Raw genomic sequence first — 22,128 nt, 5'->3', positions numbered from 1 at the left:
AGTGACATGCCTTAAAATTCTGTGCCCAACGTAATTTGGATTCCCAAAGCATTTCAGAGAATCACAGAACCACTGAAGCTGGAAGAGATCTTAGACAATGCAGCCACCCTCTGTGGCTCTGGCAGGGTCAGCTACAGTCTGACCAGGAGCAGGTCCAGTCAGGATTTTTGTATCAACAACCTCTCTCTACAAGCTGCTTTATGATTTGAAGTCATTGCAAAATCAAGATGTCAATTTTGTGCATAGTAGGCCTCTGAAAGATGTAAAATGTCAATGAAAAATACATGTTCAGCTTTGGCAAAAATATGGTTATCATTTACACAGAAAAAGCTGCAAAAAGGAAAAATATCTTCAGTACTAGAGATAGATATTTATTTTTCTAACTAAGACAGGTTATTTCCAATAAAGAGCAGTGCTCTCTCAATTGAAAGATATGGTTCACTCTGAAACCCTTTTTCTTATTGTTTCGAAACAAATCCAACTGCAACCTGAAAACAGAGGGAGGGGAAATAATTAATATTTATTCAGTCAGGTTGCACTGCACATTGTATTAATTCACTATTCACATTCTTAGTTATTAACTGGACTGAGATAGTGACTACCATGCTGTAAGTGGTGGTTGTGAAAAAAATATATCCCTGATGTAATGCAGAATACCAGTCCCAGCTACTGACTCAGTAGCTGTCCTACAGAGAAGCTCACTCCTGCTGATGGTCTGTGACTCAGTGAAATCCATATGGCTTTTTACAGGTGCCAGTAGATGGTCAGTTTCTCTTTCAGTCAGATAAAGATGTATGGAAAACTCAGAAAATTTATTCAGAGATTGTCCTTACTATGGGTCCTGGACAAAGCTGCTTTGTCTATAAAATTCCACATAAAAATGAGACCAATTTGTTGCAAAAATTAAGTGTTCAGAAAATACTATATTAATAGGAAAGCTACATAGCAGGTACAGTATAGGGCAATAGATTTTTGAAAGCAGAAATTACACATATACTCCTGCCTTTCTATCTGTTGCTGTCATTGAGAAAAAGTAAAAGGGTGCAACAACATGGTCACAGCTGGTGAAATGAACTCTCTCAATGCAGTTACTACTTCACCCTATTCTCATTTTCTTAACAGAAGAAAGAACAGAAAGTTCACTCTTCCTGACCTACTTTCAGCATCTTTTTTCAGTGGAAATATCCCTGCTCCTGTCCTTATCCCTCACCCTTGAGGAGAATAAATTGAATTTTTCTTTCTTCAGCCTAAAGAGGATTTTCTTCCCTTTTACAGAAGAAAAAATGTTTGATTCTGCCTGCACTAATGTTCTTCCTGGTGCATGTAAGAAATCCCAATATCTCAACCACAAACAGCAGTCCAAAGTAAGATGCAGTCTTACATGAATAAAAATTCCTATTCCTACCTCAAAAGTGAAAACAAAGGTTCATTTGGTCTTCATTATCTGACTGCATAAAAGCAAAGTAGGAGTCCACATCTGCCTAATAAAAAGTAATGCTAAATAAAGTTGTATAAGCCCATTCCTCTTTTGGAAAGAGAACCATATGAGTCTGAAGTCATGCCATCAAAATTACAAGGCAAGCTATTGATATAACATGCTGAAATGATTAAAAAACACCTCTCAGTGCATTTCAGCATTTTAAAATGCACCTCAGGTATACATTTTTTAAAGAGAAATTTGACCTATCTTCTGAAAAAATGAGATTAGATATAATTATATACTTTCTTGAGTAAAGGGAAATTTCCTGTAAACTCCTATTTTTTTTTAATTTAGGAAATGGTATACTCCTTGCTCTGTTGATTGTAATTTTTTTCTACATGTGTTTATTTTTAGAGTGACTAACATGAACCTTACATTTTTAAAGTTGCTTTCTAAAAAAAGTACATTTGAAAATAGAAGCCAAAAATGAGATCATTGACAGATGTGGGTTTGTGTCTTCCCACTTTGACAGAAAGGCTGAAGTGAGTTCTGTATCTATTAGATTGAATTTGTTTAATGTGTTCTATTTGCTCTGTGATAATAGTGTGACTGGGACAAGGAGTATGGCTACATGGCAGAATACTAAGCTAAGAAAATATACTCAAGGAGGTAACTGCATGTAACAACACACATCTGTCACACCTTTCCTGAGTTTTATCTGTGGTCAGGTGTATTCAGATTTTTTACAGCTTGTGTACTTCCAATTAGAGCCCAATATTCTTGCAGGTTTTACTCATCCATACAGCAACTGCAGAAAGGAACTCTGAATTTACCTACAGACTTTTGGAAGTACAGCCAAAAGAAAGAGTTTGGGGATCTTTTTCCAGCTGCACCACTCCCTGAGAACTCTGACTACATGAATATGGTGCAAAAGAAGAAATGACCACTATGGATTTAGAGACAGGGAGCTTTATTGTACCTCTGTGTTGGGGGTTAGCCACCTTGGCAGTAAAGCACCACACAGTCTCTTCCTCACTTTCAATCCCCAGTGGGATGGGGAAGAGAATAGAAAAAGCAAAAGAGAAAAAAGAGAGACACAGTTCAACTAAGGAAGGAAAGAGAGGGGGGAAAGTATGTAAAAGTATCACTCATCACCTCACATGAGTAGGCTAGTGCTCGTTTTCTCCCTCAGCAACAGGTACTTTCCCAAAAATGGCCCTTCCCTCACATTTTCCTGCTGAGCATCACATTCCATGGTACAGTGCATCCTTTTGGTCAGTTTGGGTCAGCTGTCCTGGTTGTGTCCCTCCTCAATTTCTTGCCAACTCCCAACCTACCCATGGCAGGGCAGAGTGGGAAGAACAGGAAGTCTTTATATGGTACAAGTACTTCTCAGAAGCAGTAAAAACACTGTCATGTTATCAACACTGGTTTAGTCACAAATCTACCATATAACACTGTACACAGTGCTGTGAACATCAGTCTCACCCCAGACAGTTCCAGCTTGCTCTGATACCTGCCAGCTTGGGAGAGTTTAGTTCTAGAATAACAAAGAATTACAGTGACTTCCAGAGTAGTGCATTCCAAAGATTCCTAACTTAAGGTAGACAAGACAAATTAACCCAAATATGCCCATACATTAAAAATAGGACAATAGATCAACAAACTTGGACTTAATGAACTTTTAGATTCAAAATTAGCTCACATCAATCCTGTATTGGGAAATCAGAGTGGTGAGAAGTGTGTTGCCAGCCATCAAGACCTACTACTCTGTTGAACACTACCTATGACTTTACAGATCCAGAGTGTTCTTTGACATGTGTGTTCACTTCCTGCAGTTCCTGTATAATGTAGACAAAGCTGGAATTCAGAATGCAGTGCCTTTGTAAAGGGCATACATTCTCAGAAAAAAAAAGATAAAATATTTTTCAAAGCAGAGCTTAAGTACTAATTCACTACTTCATTAATCTGGTGCTGGGTCTGTGAACCTTACTGTGTATATAGTACACTCAAGAGTAACTTGATTGGCTACTGCAGACTTTACTCTTCAGATCTTTTTCCAAATTGCCTGATAAAATCTATTTTAGCTGGATTTGGTGGAATAGCAGTAGCATGTAATGTGCAATTAGGTTAGGTACAGGAACACATCATCATGAATAGGCTTAGACATAGTCAGCATGTAGAAATTTAACAGGATACTAATGCTAAATATCAATGCATTATTCATAGACAAAAGGAAAGAAAATCGTTTTACACAGTAGTTTCAATATTTCATGTTTTCTTATTCATGTTTATTGAAAAAGAATAAAAATGGGAATTTTGTAACACCAAAAAAATAAAAGTAAACATATGCAAATCATATAATATCGTCTCTTCTGACTGTAGATTACTGCACACCCAGTGTTTATTTCTACTTCTCTTGCAGTAGAGAAGAAGAAAATATTCCATTACTAATTTCAAAAAATTTACACAGTTCTTATAACTTTGGTCTTCCTCAGCTATTGGTACTGAAGTGGTGTTTTCTATAGTTTTATGAGGGCTAGGCAGTCAGCTGGTCTCAGGCATAGAAGTCAGGATATCTGACTAGATTTCAATTGGAATATTCTTAACTATAAATTGAAGCTGACTACTCGGAGGTGCAGTTGGTAATTAATTGGCTGACTGCAACACATTAGAAAAAAAAAGTAAGTAAAACATAACTAACATAACTTACAAGTATTTTTTTTTAAATGGATACTTACTGGAAGCCCAAAGTAATCAGAAAAGAATTAAAAATCCATAGAAGTCCAGGCAAATTCTATAGGTTTTACACTAGATTTTCTCTTCTATATGGACAAAAGGTACTTTATCCCATTCAGCTTCAAATAAAGTTTTGAATGGCTATGTGGTAGTGGAGAGGATTACTTCAGTCTAGCCTACAGTAATTAAGGTCAATGGATGGCGATTTTTGAAAATTCTGGGGTTTAGAAAATTAATAAGAAAAGGGAGTACAAGTCGATTAGTAGGGATCTTTTGTGCTATTAACACACTACACAATTCCAAACCATGACTCAATTATTTTTGTGTGTGTTCCTGGGTCATTGGCAAGCAAAATACATTTTGAAAAATATGCCACTGATTCATCATAACTGAAGATTGCAAGTACTCAGGTTACTTTTGTTCTCTACAGACCAGTCATCCCTAAGTATTTTTTTAAAATTACATTCAAATATTGCCAAGTTCAGGAGGACAGGCAAGGAGAATCTGTCTGTTCCAAGAAGTTGATTCAGATCAAGAAATATTTCCCACTCCAATACCAAAATTTATTCACAAGATGAACAATCTCTGAATAAGATAGGTGATTTTAATTTTGATATTAAAGTCATATTATGTAGAACTGGAAGTTTTTTCTGTCAAGGTGTTAAACAAACAAAAAACCCCAAACAAAAAACAAAAAAAGAACATTCAAGACCTGTTTCAAAGATACTGATGAAGGAAACCACAAATTTCAGAAATGTTGACACATTTTCAGTGATCTGACTTATACAACAAAACAGGATCACTTAAGTATGTAAGGGAAAATACTTTGGTTTCATCTGTTTCTATTGCAACATGTTTTATTAAATGACTAAAAATCCAATATTTTTTAAAGAATAATATTCTTAAGTATAGCAGTATAAAATGCATTTTCACTCAAGCAGAACATTTAAAATACCACATGACTTTTTAAATTGTAAAATGAAATATAAAGAATATTAACTTCAATATTCCTCTCTTTGGAATATGTTTTTTCAGGGAATGTGATTTTTGCATGGTGGTAAATACCAATGCAGACAATGTCACATATGCAGGTGCAGCCTAGAAAGCCAACCATACCTTGGCTGCATAAGATGTGTGGCCAGCAGGATGAGGGAGCAGGTTCTCCAGGTGATATTTAAGGTTCCTTCCAGCATAAACCATTCTATGATTCTGTGATTTTACTATTTGTGTATTTATATATTAGGTATACAAATATGAGTCTAAATTAATTTAGTTGGAAAATGAATAAGGGTGATATAAATTTGTTCCTTTAGCCTGTCTTCTTACAAATTAAAGAGCTTCTTCAGCAGATTTTTCAGAGAATTGTGTCTTAATAACAGTCATATAAAAATGAAACTAAATGGTTAGAAAACAGCAGCTAGGTTTGTGTATCATTACAGGGGAATCCTGACCCTTATTTACACAATTGCAATGTGTTCATGACTGCAAAAAGCCACACAGAGTGTGTTCAGAGCAGCAGGTTTTGAGTGGGACCTATCCCAACACATAGAAAGGGACATTAGCTCTGTGAGGGAAATAGGTGTTCTGTGTCTGAATTAAATAATGTAGTAGGCACTGGTAGCTTCCATAATTATAGCACATTACATTATGGGGGGGTTTTGTTTTCTTCTGTGTATGTGTATGTGCATATGCCATGCTCTTAGTTAAGTCTTAACCTTGGTGACAGTTCTCCCATCTAAAATTTTAATTTATAATATATGTATGAGTTTTGAGCTCCTCAGCAGGCTCTCTCACATGTGAGTAAGTCCAATGCTACTTAGTGGCTCCAGGAAAATGCTTTCTTAAAATATAGTATACTAAGCTGTCAGACCTGTACTCATACAGAGTTCAAAGATTCATGCTGCAAGAAATATAGTTAAAGAGTTGTTGATACAGACTTGAAGCTTCTTGCAACAGGGAAGGATATATTATTTACCTCCTACAACTTTTGTGTTATCCATGGCTCCTTGTGAGGAGCCTGAGAAGTGACAATGAGTTGTGAATGAAGGAGAAAAAATACTTTCTATCTACTGAAATAGCAAATGCAGATATTATTCCTCCTGTTATGTTTAAACAATGAAGTATAAATTAACAAGTCACCATGAAAATTAACATTTTGAAGACTAATCTGTAAATCATATGCCTGCTGTAAACATAAGCCTGACAGGTTTAGATTTTTATATATCCAAGGTTTACAAAATTTAAAATTGTCAGAGCAATTGATGATGAAGATTTGAAGTACAGGGTACAAACCCTGTGTCAGTTCAACTGACATGCAGAGGCACTTGCAGAATCACATTCTTTATAATAATATGCTTAAGGATTCATAAAATTATGACAAAAACAATCATTAGCCATTTTTATAAACCTGGTAAAGCTGCAGTTTTTGAATGAAAAATACTATTGATAAACATTCTCAGTGGTTTTTAATCCTGTATGCTTCAGTTAGGAAACTGTTCTATTATTAGCAACTGATTTCTGGAAATATTTTGTTATCATGTTTTATTCTTGTGGATGTCAATTCAAAAGCAAAGAATGATGCTGTTTTCACTTTTAATGTGAATATCTATATTTAGAGTTATTGTCTATCTCAAACAGCCAACCACAAACATTAACACTTGAAAAATGTTCAGTAAAAAATAGAAATAATGTTACTAAAAATTCATAAATTCAAAACTAATAAAGAAAATAATTATTTATTTGGCTGGTCACAGATAGCTGAGAGCCTTTGAGCCTTAACAGTAAGAACAGCCTGCAAATTGAGATTGAGTGACAAGGTTAAAAGTAACAAACTGAAAAAAAAAGTGTTGTGCTTAAAAGAATGGAATTCAAATTGCTATTATTCCTCAAGAATATCTTATCATTTTTATTATTATTTTTCTAATATATGTATATATATATAAAATGTATGTATAAAATTTTACATATAAGTGTGGTAGTATAAATATAGGACAAGATCTTGATAGCATTTATCACATGGAACAAGACGTTGCAATAGCCCTTTTAAGGTCAACGAGGCCACCTAGAGATCTATCAGTGCAAAAGAAGTTACTGCAATCTGACTGGTTGGAGGATGCAGTAAACAGTCTGTATAGCAATCCAAGGCACAATAAGAACAAAACAGAAATGTTCTGCTCTAGAAGGCAAATATTCGGGAGCAGCACATCTATCGTTGCTCACCAAAAGGTTTTGTGACTCTGTGGCAGTGGGATGAACAAGGAAGTGGCATTTGCTGCTTATAAAACCATCTCATGCAGGAGGGATAAGGAAAATGCTCCTTGCATGGAATAAACATTTTCCTGTAGCTGTACTGTATCCCTAATTACTTGTTTATGAGCACAAATTAAACAGTGCCTTAAGCCTGATACGTGCCTTTTAAAACTGCCCTCTCCCAAACCAGACTTTTTTTGTCAAAGCAGCGTTTCACGGAAACACAATGCAATCTCACATGAACAGATACCAACACAGTGCTAGCATCTGTAAAACAGACAATTACAGCCAACCCAGCCTTCTTCCTACACAACAAGATGGGCAGTTTTAAAAAGGGAAGACGGCAGTCATTGTGCAAGCATAAGCACTAATATTTCATAATTTTATTTTTTCCAAAATAAAGCATGTGCCAGTGTGTTACTGACTCCTACCCCAGTCACAGAGTGGACTGGATTGAGAGCTTTACAGTCCCATTTATATATTTGAATAATTCTGCCCTCCAACATGATAGACATAATTTCCAGAGGACAAAGTTTCCCTTGTGGTGTGTTTTGTGGAGTCTATTTGGTATGGAATGCTTTCAGGTTTCTAAAGCAAGCTTTGCAGACACAAACTAAATGCAAGGTCTGCCGAAGAGAGCAAACTGCAAGAGCTGCAGTGGATGTTTACTGTTTTGCAAAATCGGGCATTAACAGTCCTTAAGCAATCTAGAAGATATTTAGCTGAATTTTACTTTCTGAGGCTCACTTAGATAAGGGGAAAAGGATGTGCTAGAAATTGCAGGAGGAGGAGCTGATCTGTCTCAAGGTGGAGCTGTATCTTGTATTAAATGACATTGGCAGATTAAAGCTCTCTAGTGGGGAAGGGCTTAAAGGCTGAGTCAAAAGCCAAGAAGTCTCTTTATTTACGCCTACCTCCCAGCCCCTGGCAATCTGACTAATAACAAACTGAGCTAACAAGAAAGACTAGAAAGAACAGAGAGAACACAGGAGCAGCTTGCATCTAAAAATCTGACAAACCAAGTGATCAAGTCAAGCTCTGCTGAGCATCTTGTTTGTTTACTGCATCCAAATGCTTGCAAACAGTTAACTATATGCAGAAAAGTCAGCCTAGCTGTGAAGTATGCTGTGAATTTTAATTGAGGAAAAAGGACAACTGCTTACAGGATGGTCTGACGTGCACGGCTGCCTGGAAGATTTTTTCAATCGAACGCTTTGTACTTTGTCTTCTGAGCAAGGATTTTAACTTTATGGAGCTGTAGCATTACCGGAGCTCGCAGCAAAGGGAAACTCAGAAGAAAGTGTGTGTGTTTCAGAGGGGAAAATTACATTCCATGGAAACAGCTGCTCCGACTGTGCATTACTGAGTGCATCAGGGAGTGCTGCTGCTGTACAGGTAAGAAAGACTGCAATTAGTGAATTAGCTAAACACACGAGAATTTCATTTCTCAGTACAAGTTGCATTTATTTTTCTGCATGACTTTGTATAACTTTTATGTTAAATTATTGCAGTTGATACCGTATTTTAAACAGTTTGCAGGCACGTTTATTGCTGGTTACTGTGTAGATTATGTGTATTAAAGGAACGCTGCTTTTGAATCCCTTGGGGGACAGGAATGGGTGTTTGGTTTTATTTCCTCAAGTGCAGAAGTGGTATTAAATGCATCATCTGACTGTGATTCCCTTAAGAATTTAACAAAAAACCCCAAAGGCATTTAAAGGCTTTTAGAAATTGCTAATTCTTAGCTTGGGATTTTGAAAATTGTCAACATATATATATATATATTTTTTTTTAAGTAGATGAATTAAAACAACCAAATAAATAAACCCCCAAGAATAATGAAACAAGCTATTTCAGTGTTTTAAAACCACATAAATTGTTACTTAACAAGCATGAGATGTCTTTGCTGAAAGGTGACTACTTCTGGAAGTATTCAACTTTGCATCATAGAAAGAACTGTGACATTTTTTAGTCTTTTAGAATTCCTATACAGTTTAGTTACAGTATGAAGTCAAGCAGATAAAGTGAAAAAACCCCTTAAGTTACCCCTTAAGTTAAGTGGAATTTGCTGAAAACCTCATCCCATGTAAAGCTCAGTTTTTCAAGTCTTTCAAATTACATTTTGTTTTATTGTGTATTCTTTCAGATAAATGTTAATCATCTGTTACGTGAGTGCAGTTTTTATTTTACAATAGCAGCACACTGAGAACTTCATTACATGTTTCTGAGTGTTTAGAAAAAGAAAAAACAAAAACATGACTGGAGAAAGGAAAAAATAATACAAAAAAAGCTCCTATTAATTTTTAGTGTCTGGATATATTTATGTGTGAGAGAGAGTTCTGGCTGTGCTGCTTACAGAAGTATGATGATTATTAAAATGTGAATGGTTGGTTACAAATGGTTACAAATGTTGTTACTTTCATCTCTGAGGGGAGGGCTTTCTTTTTTATAACCTAATTTCTCAATATGCAATAAAATTCAGCATGCCTTATGGATTTTTCTTTCAATTTAATTTTGCTCAGGGACTTTATAAGTGTTGTTTGAATTTGATGCAGATTGACACTGGAATTTCTAATGAGAAAGAGTGTGCAGAAATAAAGTTGAATTAGTCATAGTGTAGGTTTGAAGCTGGCATCTGTGTCAAGAGCTTGTATTTTTTACCTTGGGTCACTGGAAAGGATAGTAATGCATGTAAAGCAAGAATAAGTCTCTAGCATAATATGATCCAAGAATTATTCTGCATACTTCAAAATAACATCTTGACATGATGTGTCTTATCTAATACTTCTTGGGAAAACAGACTTAAAGGCATTTAAATTAAACATAGGCAGCTGGAGTTCAAGGAAGGTTATATGAGACAACAAAATTATATTGCAACTATTAAAGAAAAGATAAAAACTCATATATATAAGGACCCTTTTTCTCACACTGTGAATTACACTTACTATTTTTAAATTCATAATTCTAATTTAATTTATCAGAAGCTACTAATGGAGAAAAACAAAATTCATTGCACACATTTGCTGTTGTTCTTTGGGTGGGTGTGTGTGTGTGTGTGTGTGTGTGCGTGTGTGTGTATAAAACTCATGCCACAGCATTTAAGTGCCTGCATGTGTAAAGCTTTGCAATCTGTTCTAAGGGAAGCCTTGAGAAATAGTGTTTCTAGTAACCAAGGTGCATGGTACTTAAAATATGCATTGATGAGATGCCAAATCATATGGCCACACTATAAAAATGTTCATGCATGTAGTTGAATTGATCCTTCTAAAATGTTTTAATCTTTTAGAAACTGACACGGCTGCTTGTGTAGTGACATTCTGTACTTCATGTTTCAATAGCATTATTTGAAAGATTCTGATCTTTATTAGATGGATTACCTAAGAATCTTGCTTAGTTCAGCCCTCAAATAAATAGCACACCCCATAAACATTACTTTTTTAAAAATCATCCATTGCATTTTAGGTTTTTTTTTTATTATTTACTTTTTTGGGAATGTGGAAATACTTAACTAAAGATTATAAACAGTGATTTCAATCCACCTTATGTATCAAGAGTTACCATTGGCCTTGCTAATTAGGCAGCCTTGACAGCAAGAAACAGAGAATCTTCTCATAGACTGTAGGACAAATTAATTCAAACCAATAATTTATGACTGATTTAAAAATCTAAATATTGCTTGAAACTCCATAGCTGTATTGTAATGATGCATTTATCAAGTGTTTCAAAGTTTAAGATCATATTGAAATGTGATAATTATATTACATAACATATGGATGATGCTGGTGATAATTTTTAATTTGTAAAGCACAGTCAGTTCCATATACATTTCGCTGTGGAAATTGATGATTATAATCATTGGGAAGAGTCTAATATTAATATCGAAAAAAGTTTGCCCTTGCTTGCTTGTTTCTTCTGTCATTTACTGCATTGTCAGCTCTCTCTTTTTAATGTTGTGTATGCATATTTTTGTATGTATATTGTTTGCAAACATTACACTACTGTGTGCTGTGGCCCCACTTTCACCCACAAGCTACAATGCATGTATTAAAATGTAAGCAAAGAGAGATGATTACTTTGTCTACTTCCTTTTCAGTTTGTGGATACAAGGATTTTAGAGAAAACACCCTTAGATTTCTATACTTAATGCAGAACTGTAGAGAGCTTCCCTGTATCCTGACAGCATGGGCTTTTGCTCACAACACATTACTGATACAAACCAAATCTTATTTTTTCTCTTCAGCAGCTGGGTAATATTAAGTTAATCTTAGCAAGGTACTCTTAAAATGGGCAGTGCTATGTAGTGACATAAAGCAATGATTCAAAATATTATATTAGCTTTGATATAAGTTGCTTGGGACAGTAGATTATTAATGCTGTCCACTGGCAATCTATACAGTATATAAATAAAACCAACACACTCCTGGTTGCATCCTACTTTAAATTTCAGCATGAAAGTAGTGCAGATTTCCCCCTATGACTCTGTTTATTCATTCAGTACACTAAAATAAATACATATTCTCTAATTAGAAAATAATTCAAGTGTTTTGCACAATACGATATTATTTAAAAGGTGAAGTAGCTCAATGACAAGTATTGAGAATGTTTTTTTTGCTATTGCACCAGGGAAAACAAAAAAAACAAAACAAAACAAAACAAACCCTAACCTCAAACTCTTTGAAATCATAACTCTATCATTTTTCCTTTTTTTTTTTTTTTTTTTTTTTTTTTTTTTTTTTTTTTTTTTTTTTTTTTTTTTTTAAATTTTTTTTTATCCTTTCTTTTTCTTTTTTTTCATATAGAATCTGCTGGACAAGATGAAGCTTTGGATTTTTGTTCTATGTTCAATTGTGGTTGCATCTGATCCTTTCCAGTCAGAGCCTTCTTTTTCTTCAGTCAGAGGATCTTGTCAGAGTCTGTGTTCCTGTGAAGAAAAGGATGACACCATGATTATCAACTGTGACAAAAGAGACATCAAGATGATATCAGAAATAAATGTCCCACCATCACGGCCTTTCCATCTTAATCTGTTAAACAATGGTCTCAGTATGTTACACGTGAATGATTTTGCTGGCCTTGTTAATGCTATTTCTCTGCATCTTGGTTTTAACAATATAGCAGATATTGAGCCTGGGGCTTTCAATGGTCTCAGCCTTCTTAAGCAACTGCATATCAATCACAATTCTTTGGAAACACTTAAAGAAGACACTTTTAATGGATTGGAAAATTTGGAGTTTCTTCAAGCAGACAACAATTTCATCACAGTGATTGAAGCAAGTGCCTTTAGCAAGCTCAACAGGCTTAAAGTGCTTATTTTGAATGATAATGCTATTGAGTATCTTCCTCCAAACATATTCCGTTTTGTGCCATTGACCCATTTAGATCTGCGTGGAAACCAGTTACAGACACTGCCCTATGTTGGCTTTTTGGAACACATTGGAAGAATACTAGACCTTCAGCTGGAAGACAATAAATGGGCCTGTAACTGTGATTTGTTGCAGCTGAAGACATGGCTAGAAAACATGCCTCCTCAGTCCATAATAGGTGATGTTGTGTGCAACAGTCCTTCAGTTATCAAAGGCAGCATATTAAGCCGGCTGAAAAAAGAATCACTTTGTCCCACCCATCCTGTTAATGAACTTGAAGACCCGTCAGGATCACTGCCCCTGGTTGTAACCACCTCTGTCAGTGATAATCATCTATCTACTAAGGTGATTCCTCTCCTGAAAGCTCCTACTAAAGAACCAAGTTTAGTGCTTCATACTTCCAAGCCTACTACATTTCCAGGAATCTCTTGTCCTGTCCCTTGTCACTGCACCAGCCATATGCTCTCAGGAGTTCTTATGCACTGCCAGGAGCGAAATATTGAAAGCTTGTCTGATTTAGGACCCCCTCCTCCAAATCCTAAAAAGCTTATCCTAGCTGGAAACATCATTCAGATGCTATTGAAATCAGATCTAGTGGACTATGCCAGCCTGGAAATGCTTCACCTGGGGAACAATCGCATTGAGACCCTTGAGGAAGGCTCCTTTATGAATCTGACTAGATTACAGAAGCTATATCTCAATGGCAATCATCTTACAAAGCTAAGTCAGAATCTCTTCCTTGGCCTTCAGCACCTTGAGTACTTGTACCTTGAATATAATGCCATCAAAGAAGTTTTGCCAGGGACATTTAATGTAATGCCAAAACTGAAAGTTCTCTACCTAAATAACAATCTTCTGCAGGCTTTGCCACCCCATATCTTTTCAGGTGTTCCCCTCACCAGATTAAATCTGAAAACAAATCAATTTGCTCATTTGCCTGTGAGCAATGTCTTGGATGAGCTGGATATGCTGGTACAAATTGAACTCGAAGACAACCCTTGGGACTGTACTTGTGATTCAGTTGGACTGCAAAAATGGATACAAAAACTGAGTAAGAATACCATGATGGGTGATATTTTTTGTAAATCTCCTGGGCACTTAGCAAAAAAAGAATTGAAATCCATAAACAGTGAAGTCTTGTGTCCAGATTTAATAAACAGCCCTGCCCTACCAACTCATGCCAGTTTTGTGGTTGTGACAACTTCTTCTCCTACTGCCAACACTGCAGACACCATCCTGCGGTCCCTTACAGATGCTGTCCCACTTTCTGTTCTAATATTAGGGCTGCTCATTGTGTTTATTACCATTGTATTTTGTGCAGCAGGAATAGTCGTTCTTGTTCTGCACCGGCGCCGAAGAAGCAAAAAGAAACAGGCGGACGAGCAAGTGAGGGACAGCAGCCCTGTCCACCTTCAGTACAGCATGTACGGGCACAAGACAACGCACCACACCTCGGAGCGCCCCGCTGCCACTCTCTACGAGCAGAGAATTGTTACCCCCATGGTGCAGGTGTACCACAGCCCCTCCTTCAGCCCCAAGCACACCCTGCAGCAGGAGGAGGGAAGTGAGAAGGAAGCTAATGATTCCAAATATCTTCGCCGGAGTCTCCTGGAAAGAGAGAACAGCTCACCACTTACGGGTCCAAATGTCAAATACAAGGCTACAGATCAATCTGCTGAATTTCTGTCTTTTCAGGATGCTAGCTGCTTGTATAGAAACATTCTTGAAAAAGAGAGAGAACTGCAGCAGCTAGGGATCACAGAGTACCTAAGGAAAAATATTGTCCAGCTACAGCCTGACATGGAAGTTCGTTATCCTGGAACACACGAAGAGTTGAAGCTAATGGAGACACTCATGTACTCCAGGCCCAGAAAGGTTTTCCTAGAACAAACTAAAAATGAGTATTTTGAACTCAAGGCTAATTTACATGCTGAGCCTGACTATCTGGAAGTCCTGGAGCAGCAAACGTGAAGTGATAATACATTGGGCTGGGGCCGAATTTCTGTGATTTTACTTTAAGGTGGAATCATTGTAAATAAAAGTGCCTTATAATAACATGTCAACAGTCAGAACTTAAGCACAGCAGTAATCCTAGTAAAGAAAAACTCAGGGATCACTGTGGGAAGCCATGGGGTTGTGTGCAGGTGATATGTCACACCCCAAGTTAAACAAGAATTTTGTGTGATTGAACTGGGAGGAAGATTGCTTATTGCAGTATTCCTCATTTTGAAAAGATGTGTATGCCACTGTCCATTCTATTCTCTCTTTCCCAACCCATGGAAAAAAACAATGACCATTTCCTTTACCACTTCTTTTTTCCCTCCATTTAATTAGATTCCTTTAAAGAAACAAAAAGACCAAAAAAAGAAAACCCCAACACTTGTGTTTGTATTTAGAACCTTAGAGTGTATATGTTAGGTTAGTACATGCACTGCATACATGGCCACTGTCTACAACTACACCTAACATATCTTTATAATAAATATGAAAGGAATTGAAAAGTTGTCATACTAAATGTCAGTTAAAAAGGAAAAAAGAGAAAATATTTTTGTGTATTCACCCAGAGCCTGCAAATATTTAAGTATTTTACACAGAACTTCATGTGCATTCTATGTCAGTATGTGGAAGGAAAAATATGTAACTATGTTTACCCAACATCTTCAACAAAGAAAACTGCAAGCCTTTTGCTACTTTCCCTGTCTGATAGCTTTACTTAAGTTTGGACAATCTTTTCTTGAGCTGCTATAAAATATTGTGCATCACTGGTGTTTCAACTCATAATCCTGGGCAATTTGAAAAGCTACTGAGAATCAGCTGTAAATATGTTACTGTGTTCAATAAGTTTGATTTTTTTTTTTAATAGATATACATATGTATATAAATAACTTCTGTGCTGGCTTTAATTATTTTTGAAGGAAATGAGTTTGCTGTGGCTAGGAATTTCCAAGTGCATATACAGGTTCTTTTCCACCCTAACCAAAATAAATGCTCAGACAGAACATCTGCAACAATACACACACGAGGAAGAATAATAGTATTTAGCTATTTGTACAAATATATATTTTCTGAAATTAGATGAAAACAAAGCGTTGTGGGAAATATAGATTACAAACACGTAGAACACTGCAGGTTTATTTTTGCAATGAATTCTTGCTGGATTTATATTTACTATTTATTCTGTATAATTTTGTATTTTTTTCTTTCCAACTCACAAGAAAAGAAAAAGCTTATTCCTGGCTGATTTTCAAGCTAATCAATGAACTGCTCTCTATTAATGAAAAAGAAATAAAGAGTTTTTTAAATGTCTTTTTCTTAAAGGTCACTTTTTAAAGAAGGCAGCAACTTCTGCATGCACAAGTTCAAAACTACTCGGGAATTAAAAACAATGATTCTCACTCTTGTCATGTGGACAAAAGCATCTTAAGTGCAGTAAGGCCATTCAATTTATGTGCATGACTGATATGGTGCCAAAACACAATTTCTGACCTGCATTTATCTTCCTCCAAGCAAATCTTTCGTAAACTGACTATGCATGAGGTTTTCTTCTCTAATTCCTCTTTGTAAAGTGAAAAATCAACTCAGTTACTACATGTCTACATATGTATGCTAAATTTAGCATTGAAGTCTTGATAAATTCAAAGTAAAAAGATATATTCTTTAGTTCAAAATACTGTCCATGTCTTACCTATTTGTATATACAAATGAGAGTTTGTCATATTCTTCTACATACATTTCTTACAGAAAAAAATGCTATATTACATATGAAAGTCAGATTCTCAGTTCTTTCAAATTTGCATAGACATAACAACTTTTATGGTGCTATACTAACATATGTAGTTTGAGGATCTGACCACATTTTGTCTCTGTTAACAAACCTACTTCCTTATTAATATTTTTGAGGTGCCACCAGTTTGTTATGGAAGTAAAACTTGTTCGCTTACAAAAATCAAAATTTCAGTTATTAGAGAATAAGTATTATTTCTTCTTTCTATATCTGAGAATAATTTATTGAAAATACCTGTCTATTTTGCAAGTATATGAAAAGTAAATGTGGTGACAACATATTTGTTTCGTTGCTATCTTTATTCCAGACAATGAAAGACAATGTTGAGTATTGCTTGTGCAGGTAAGGCTGAGAAAAAACAGAAAATGTAGGTACAATAGCTTTGCATTAAATTATTTGTATTATGTTATTTTAGATGTACTTGCATATTCAAACACATGTAAAATGTGCTTCATGGACATGCCATAGAATCTAAGGAAACCCACGCTTGGATCTGGAGGAGCAACTGGGGAGCCAGTGGGATGGTTTAGAGCATCAAAATGACACTAGATGTCTTCATTTAAAGAATTTAGTTTCTCATAGGAAAAAATTTCAAATAAATCTGTTATATGGAATAATTAAACACAGTTAAAAACTGAATTTATTTAATGGAAATAGTACTAGAAAGCTCTGAATACTGAATCAGACCCATTAAATTGTTCTTTTTCAAATTCTCAGAGATCTCAAATTAGTGTAGAGAAAAAAATCAGAATAAAAATATAAATGATACTTGATAACAGAGTTTATTATTTCAGTGTCTTTGATTTCAGTAGTAATTTCCAGATAAAAAATGTGTGTAAAAATAACACCCTGCAGTTGGCAAGACATAGGCAAATGGTGAATCAAGCCCTCAGGCTTAGATTTAAGAGAAATAGCTTCAGACTAAAGACAATTGCCACATGCACAGATGTCACTTTGCTTAGCTGCTAACAGTTACTTGGCAGAATGTTGAGGACAACTGTGTGGCAAACATTTTATTCCCTTGCAGTCCCGAAGCATCAGAAAGAAGAGTGAGCTAAATTGGTGTCAAAGCAAGTCAGTTACACAGCTGTACCAGAGCCTCGCTCAGCAGGATTGAGGAGACCTTTACCATTTAGCTTTCCTTCAGAAGGGAGAGCCATGCCTTTCACTTGCTAAGGACAACGGTGCTCTGTGGCAGTCTGCAACACTGCAAGTGGTTTGGCAGTACCCAGGAATCTCTAGGATGTGGCTTGCTGTCCACTTTCCTGTCATCATGTTGCCTACTGGGCTGCCATGTAGTAGTTTATAATGTAAAGTAGTTTATAATGAAAAGAGAGGGGCTTGCCTATTGCCTTACATTCAGATAGTGGTTTTCCAACTATGAGGAAAATTTATGCTGCCGTAACCAAAAAAGACAAATATTTGACCTTATATGATCATTCTCCAGCTAAAGAAAATCATTGCCTGCTTATAAAAATAACATCATGACAAAAGAAAGGCATCACATAAGGAAAAAGGATGTGATATCTATTTCTAAAAGTTCCTTGGAATATTATAACACCTGGAAATGTGTCATTAATGCTATTGATGTTAGCAGAAAGCTGGGAAGGGTATTCATGAATTTTCTTGTTAAAACCTTATTGTCATATATATTTTTTTTTTTTTTCAGTGACAGGCACAGTTAAGTGGTTTGATACACTTTTACCTAGCTAGAATAATGGAGGTTGGAAGGCAAAGCATGTTTGACGGTGTGCAACAAAGTGGATCCATTTTTCTCCTGTCAGCATGATAGTTTAATTGAGTGGGAGAACAGTGCTTTGTCAAGCACACTGGTGTAAGTGGCAGCTATGTTATTGTTGCTAGGGTACCTCAAGGTAACCAACATCACTGTTTTTCACCTCACATTTGAGTGCAGAAAATACATTAAATAATACCACATACCTGTTCCCTAAATAAACATGTTAAAACAATTAATTACACATTTTTTATTTTAAACTGTTCTTATCTTTTCAATTTCATAGAAGACAAATGTATTTCTCTTTCTTTTTCTTCCTGCTAGAGGTAATTTTCCCACAGATTTTAGTACTGGTACTTGATTATATTGCTACAGTGATGATTCTCCAAATTTTTAAAAAGAAATAAAACCCAGGCCCACACTTAAAAAACCCTATCCAACAGACTACATATATACATATCAAGTAAGGTATTTGCTTATTCAGAAATAGCCTAATATTTTTATACATTATTTTCCATTTGAATGACAGATCAACCTTTCTGTCATCTATTTTTGACTGAAAACTAGTTTGCACTTATTTTCAGTGAAGTGTCAACCTATCAGATTTGAATATAATCCTTTTGACATGCAGTCATTGTTTCTCTGATTGGAATCTGAGGATCACTTTTCAATCCCTGTGTGACTCCAAATGGAAGATGTTTGCCATGTACCACTTACTTACCTACAAAGAGATTGCTAAGTGTATAGTATGCTTAAACTGAAGAAATAAGTTTGACCAGGATGGGAAACCACACCACCTAGAAAGATCCATTTCTTGTGTGTTGATAAAAAAATGATATTTACCACAAAGAATACATTGTTTCACAGGATAAAGTAATAGTGGCAAGAGGAAAGTGGAGACTGAATCTCAAAGTCATCACTGGGAGGAATTCTGGATTATCATTCTGAGGATGACAGTGTCTGCAACAATACACTTTATCAGTCACACCAAAACAGTCTGCAAGTTTTGTGTAGATGTACTGAAATCATCCTGAGATTAAAGACCAGTCAAACACTTAATTCAAAATATCAGAAACTTTTTTAAGGTTGTCACATTTGTGTTCTGTTGTACTCCTTAACACAGAATATCTACATTTCCATTAATGAATTTCATGCTCAGCCATAGACTGCCCTCTGGCATTACAATCTGTTGCAACTGAAATCTACTTGGAGAGTTTTTTCAATGTAAACATTGCCTTCAGTGGAGAGTTCCTCTGGGACCTGATGATTGTGCACCTCTGTGGATTTGAGACAGGGAAGATAATTTTGTGTTATAAGTAAAAATTGTCTTCTTTTTCAATTTTCCAAAGTTTATGATATTCTTGATGTTCTTTGAGGAGCCAAATCCTTTTTTTTCCTTAAAACAGAACTGAACTGTGGCTGGATTCAATATGTTGAAGTTAATTTCCATACTGAAAAGATAAAGCATGGTGTTTTCTTTCCTGAGCATCTCCTAACAGTCAGCCTTGGCTTTTTGACACAACAGAACAAATTCTAAAGAGCCACAGTCTAATGGAAAGCAGCTAACCTCCAGGAAGAGCATAAAAGGCCAGATGCTGTTCAGCTCTATGAAAGCAAGATGCGATGAAGAATTTTTATTTTAGTTATTTAACTTCACCAAGATGCAAAAGTGCAAGTACTTGCGCACAGCACATTTCATAAAACATTTACCAAAGTTTCATGTTCTAAGATGTTAACTTCAAAGCATCCACAGTTTGTGAATATTAGTACTCGAAGGACTACTTCTACTTCATTTTTACTTATAGTTTATGAAATTAAATGTTGGAATACAAAAAAGAAGGAACAATATGGTTTCGTGTTTTAACAGGAAATGTTATTTATTGTAACTTCAGGTGCTTGTTTTTGTTGAAAAATTCATCCAGATTATTTCATTTTCTGATTTTTTTTTACAATTTGAGAATTTTAAAAATTCTTCTAGTTGTGATTGTTTACCAAATAAACTACAGAAGAGTAGATAATTAGTTTATCAAATAGAAAGAAATCTGAAATCTTTTATATATGAAGAAATCCTACTGCATGCTAGCACAAACTTTCTTTTTAAAAGAAACTATGAAATGTGTTTTGCCAGCTCATAAAAGTTAATATTATTTTTAGTTTTAAATTAAGAGACAGCTCATCATTTTTCCATTTTTCAAAGCCAACATAACGCTTAGATAATGACACATATTTCCATTGAATGCATATTAAATGGTTCCATTCTAAGACATATTAACAAAAAAAAGTGGTATCATATATAATCTACTCGTTTCCCTCATTTTCCCTACTGAAATGGCGTAGTGTACTGAGCAAAAAAGAAAAAAAAAACTTTTCTGGACCAGACCAGACCAATTATTTTCTATCTTTGTTATATATCCTTTTTGCAGAGCAGAATATAATGGATTCCCATCCCTGCAGCACAGTATGTTTACACAATTCATACAGCATGCAAAACAGAAGGATTTTTCCTAACTGGTAGTCTATGCAAACATTCTCTTTTCCAAGTGGTTGCCACTGCACTTTTAAAAATCTTGTATGTCAAATACCATTAGCTATACCAGTTAGATCAGACCCATAGATAGCAGATATTTATGACACTTGATATAAGAAGTTTCAAACTTAATACAAACAAGATGCCAAGCTGACAATTCTGGGCTAGTTTATTGGAATCCTGACACCCTGGACTTTTGGGTACTTGGAGGATTTTTACAGAGGAAAGGTTCTTGAGCAACAGTTAAATACTTAGATTGCTTTTCCTGAGCTCATCTTGCTCATCTTGAGGTGTTCAATATTACACAATGCTGTATCACATTACTTGAGGATGAACATAAAACATCACTAAATCAGAAATGTAGCATTTAGATGCCATTGTTCACAAAATGTAAAAGTTTCCATGAAATAATAATGAAATTAGGCTTCATATTTGGAGATTTCAATTGCCTCATGTGTTGCACAAGTGTCTTTAAGTAATATATCACTTCAGAAGAGATGGGGAGGAGGTGGCATTGCAGTCTATTAATCACTCACACATTCAGATTTCCTGAAGGAAGATGTTGTGCAGAGGATAGCTGTCTTCAAGCTGCCATACATGATAGTATGAAGGCTGAATCATATTTTATAGATCGTAAAGTAATTGTTTATTATAGCCTGTGAGGACTGAAATGTCATCTGAAGTCGAATTTCTTGCAGTCTCACATTCCATGATTATTTTTATTCATAAAAGTACTACAGAATATACAGAGGCTTTATTATTTTCCCATATAAAAGCAATCATATAAAAAAAATTCTCCTTTGAATTTTTGATTAATGCCCTGATCCAAGGGCCATTAAAACTAAAGAATTATGTTTTTTGGACAGAGAGTGATGCAGAAGCATCTTAGAATTCTAGGGTTTTGTCTGCACAGATTCATACAGAAAAAAAGTACATACAGAATCATTGGGGTGTTGCTGCACCCAATTGTTTTCCAAACATCATAACTTGGAACTAGAAAAGACCAGTGTCTGTTCCTAACTATAAGACCTGACCATATGCTAAAAAATACCTCATAAAATATATTCTCAAGACTCCCGTGACACAGTCTCCTGAAAAGCTAAATGGTATGTGTCTGTTTCTCCCCCTCATTTTTCTTAATAGCTAAGTATGCTAAGAAGTTGAGAGTGTGGGTTATAAAGTTAAATGTGAATAGTGAACAAAGACATTGGAATAATAAGAGAACCTTCTTCACTACTGCAGCACTGAGATGCAGTACCCAAAGTACCCATGGAACCTCAGCCCCTTGAAGCAGGAGGCTGGACTAGGCAG

At 35.5% G+C, this 22,128-nt stretch overlaps 1 protein-coding gene across 1 annotated transcript; it reads left to right on the top strand.

The window, feature by feature from the left end:
• Positions 1–8,314: 8,314 nt before the first annotated feature.
• Positions 8,315–17,001, top strand: SLITRK6 (SLIT and NTRK like family member 6). Its single transcript, XM_056488708.1, has 2 exons — positions 8,315–8,803; positions 12,208–17,001. The coding sequence occupies exon 2, from the start codon at positions 12,223–12,225 to the stop codon at positions 14,740–14,742; it is 2,520 nt and encodes an 839-aa protein (XP_056344683.1). The 5' UTR covers positions 8,315–8,803; positions 12,208–12,222; the 3' UTR covers positions 14,743–17,001.
• The last annotated feature ends 5,127 nt before the right edge of the window (positions 17,002–22,128 follow it).

Source organism: Oenanthe melanoleuca, chromosome 1 (assembly GCF_029582105.1).
Source record: "Oenanthe melanoleuca isolate GR-GAL-2019-014 chromosome 1, OMel1.0, whole genome shotgun sequence".
NCBI classification, from domain to species: Eukaryota; Metazoa; Chordata; class Aves; order Passeriformes; family Muscicapidae; genus Oenanthe; species Oenanthe melanoleuca.
Note: the sequence above shows the minus strand (reverse complement) of the source record. Positions and strands in the feature narration are given on the sequence as shown.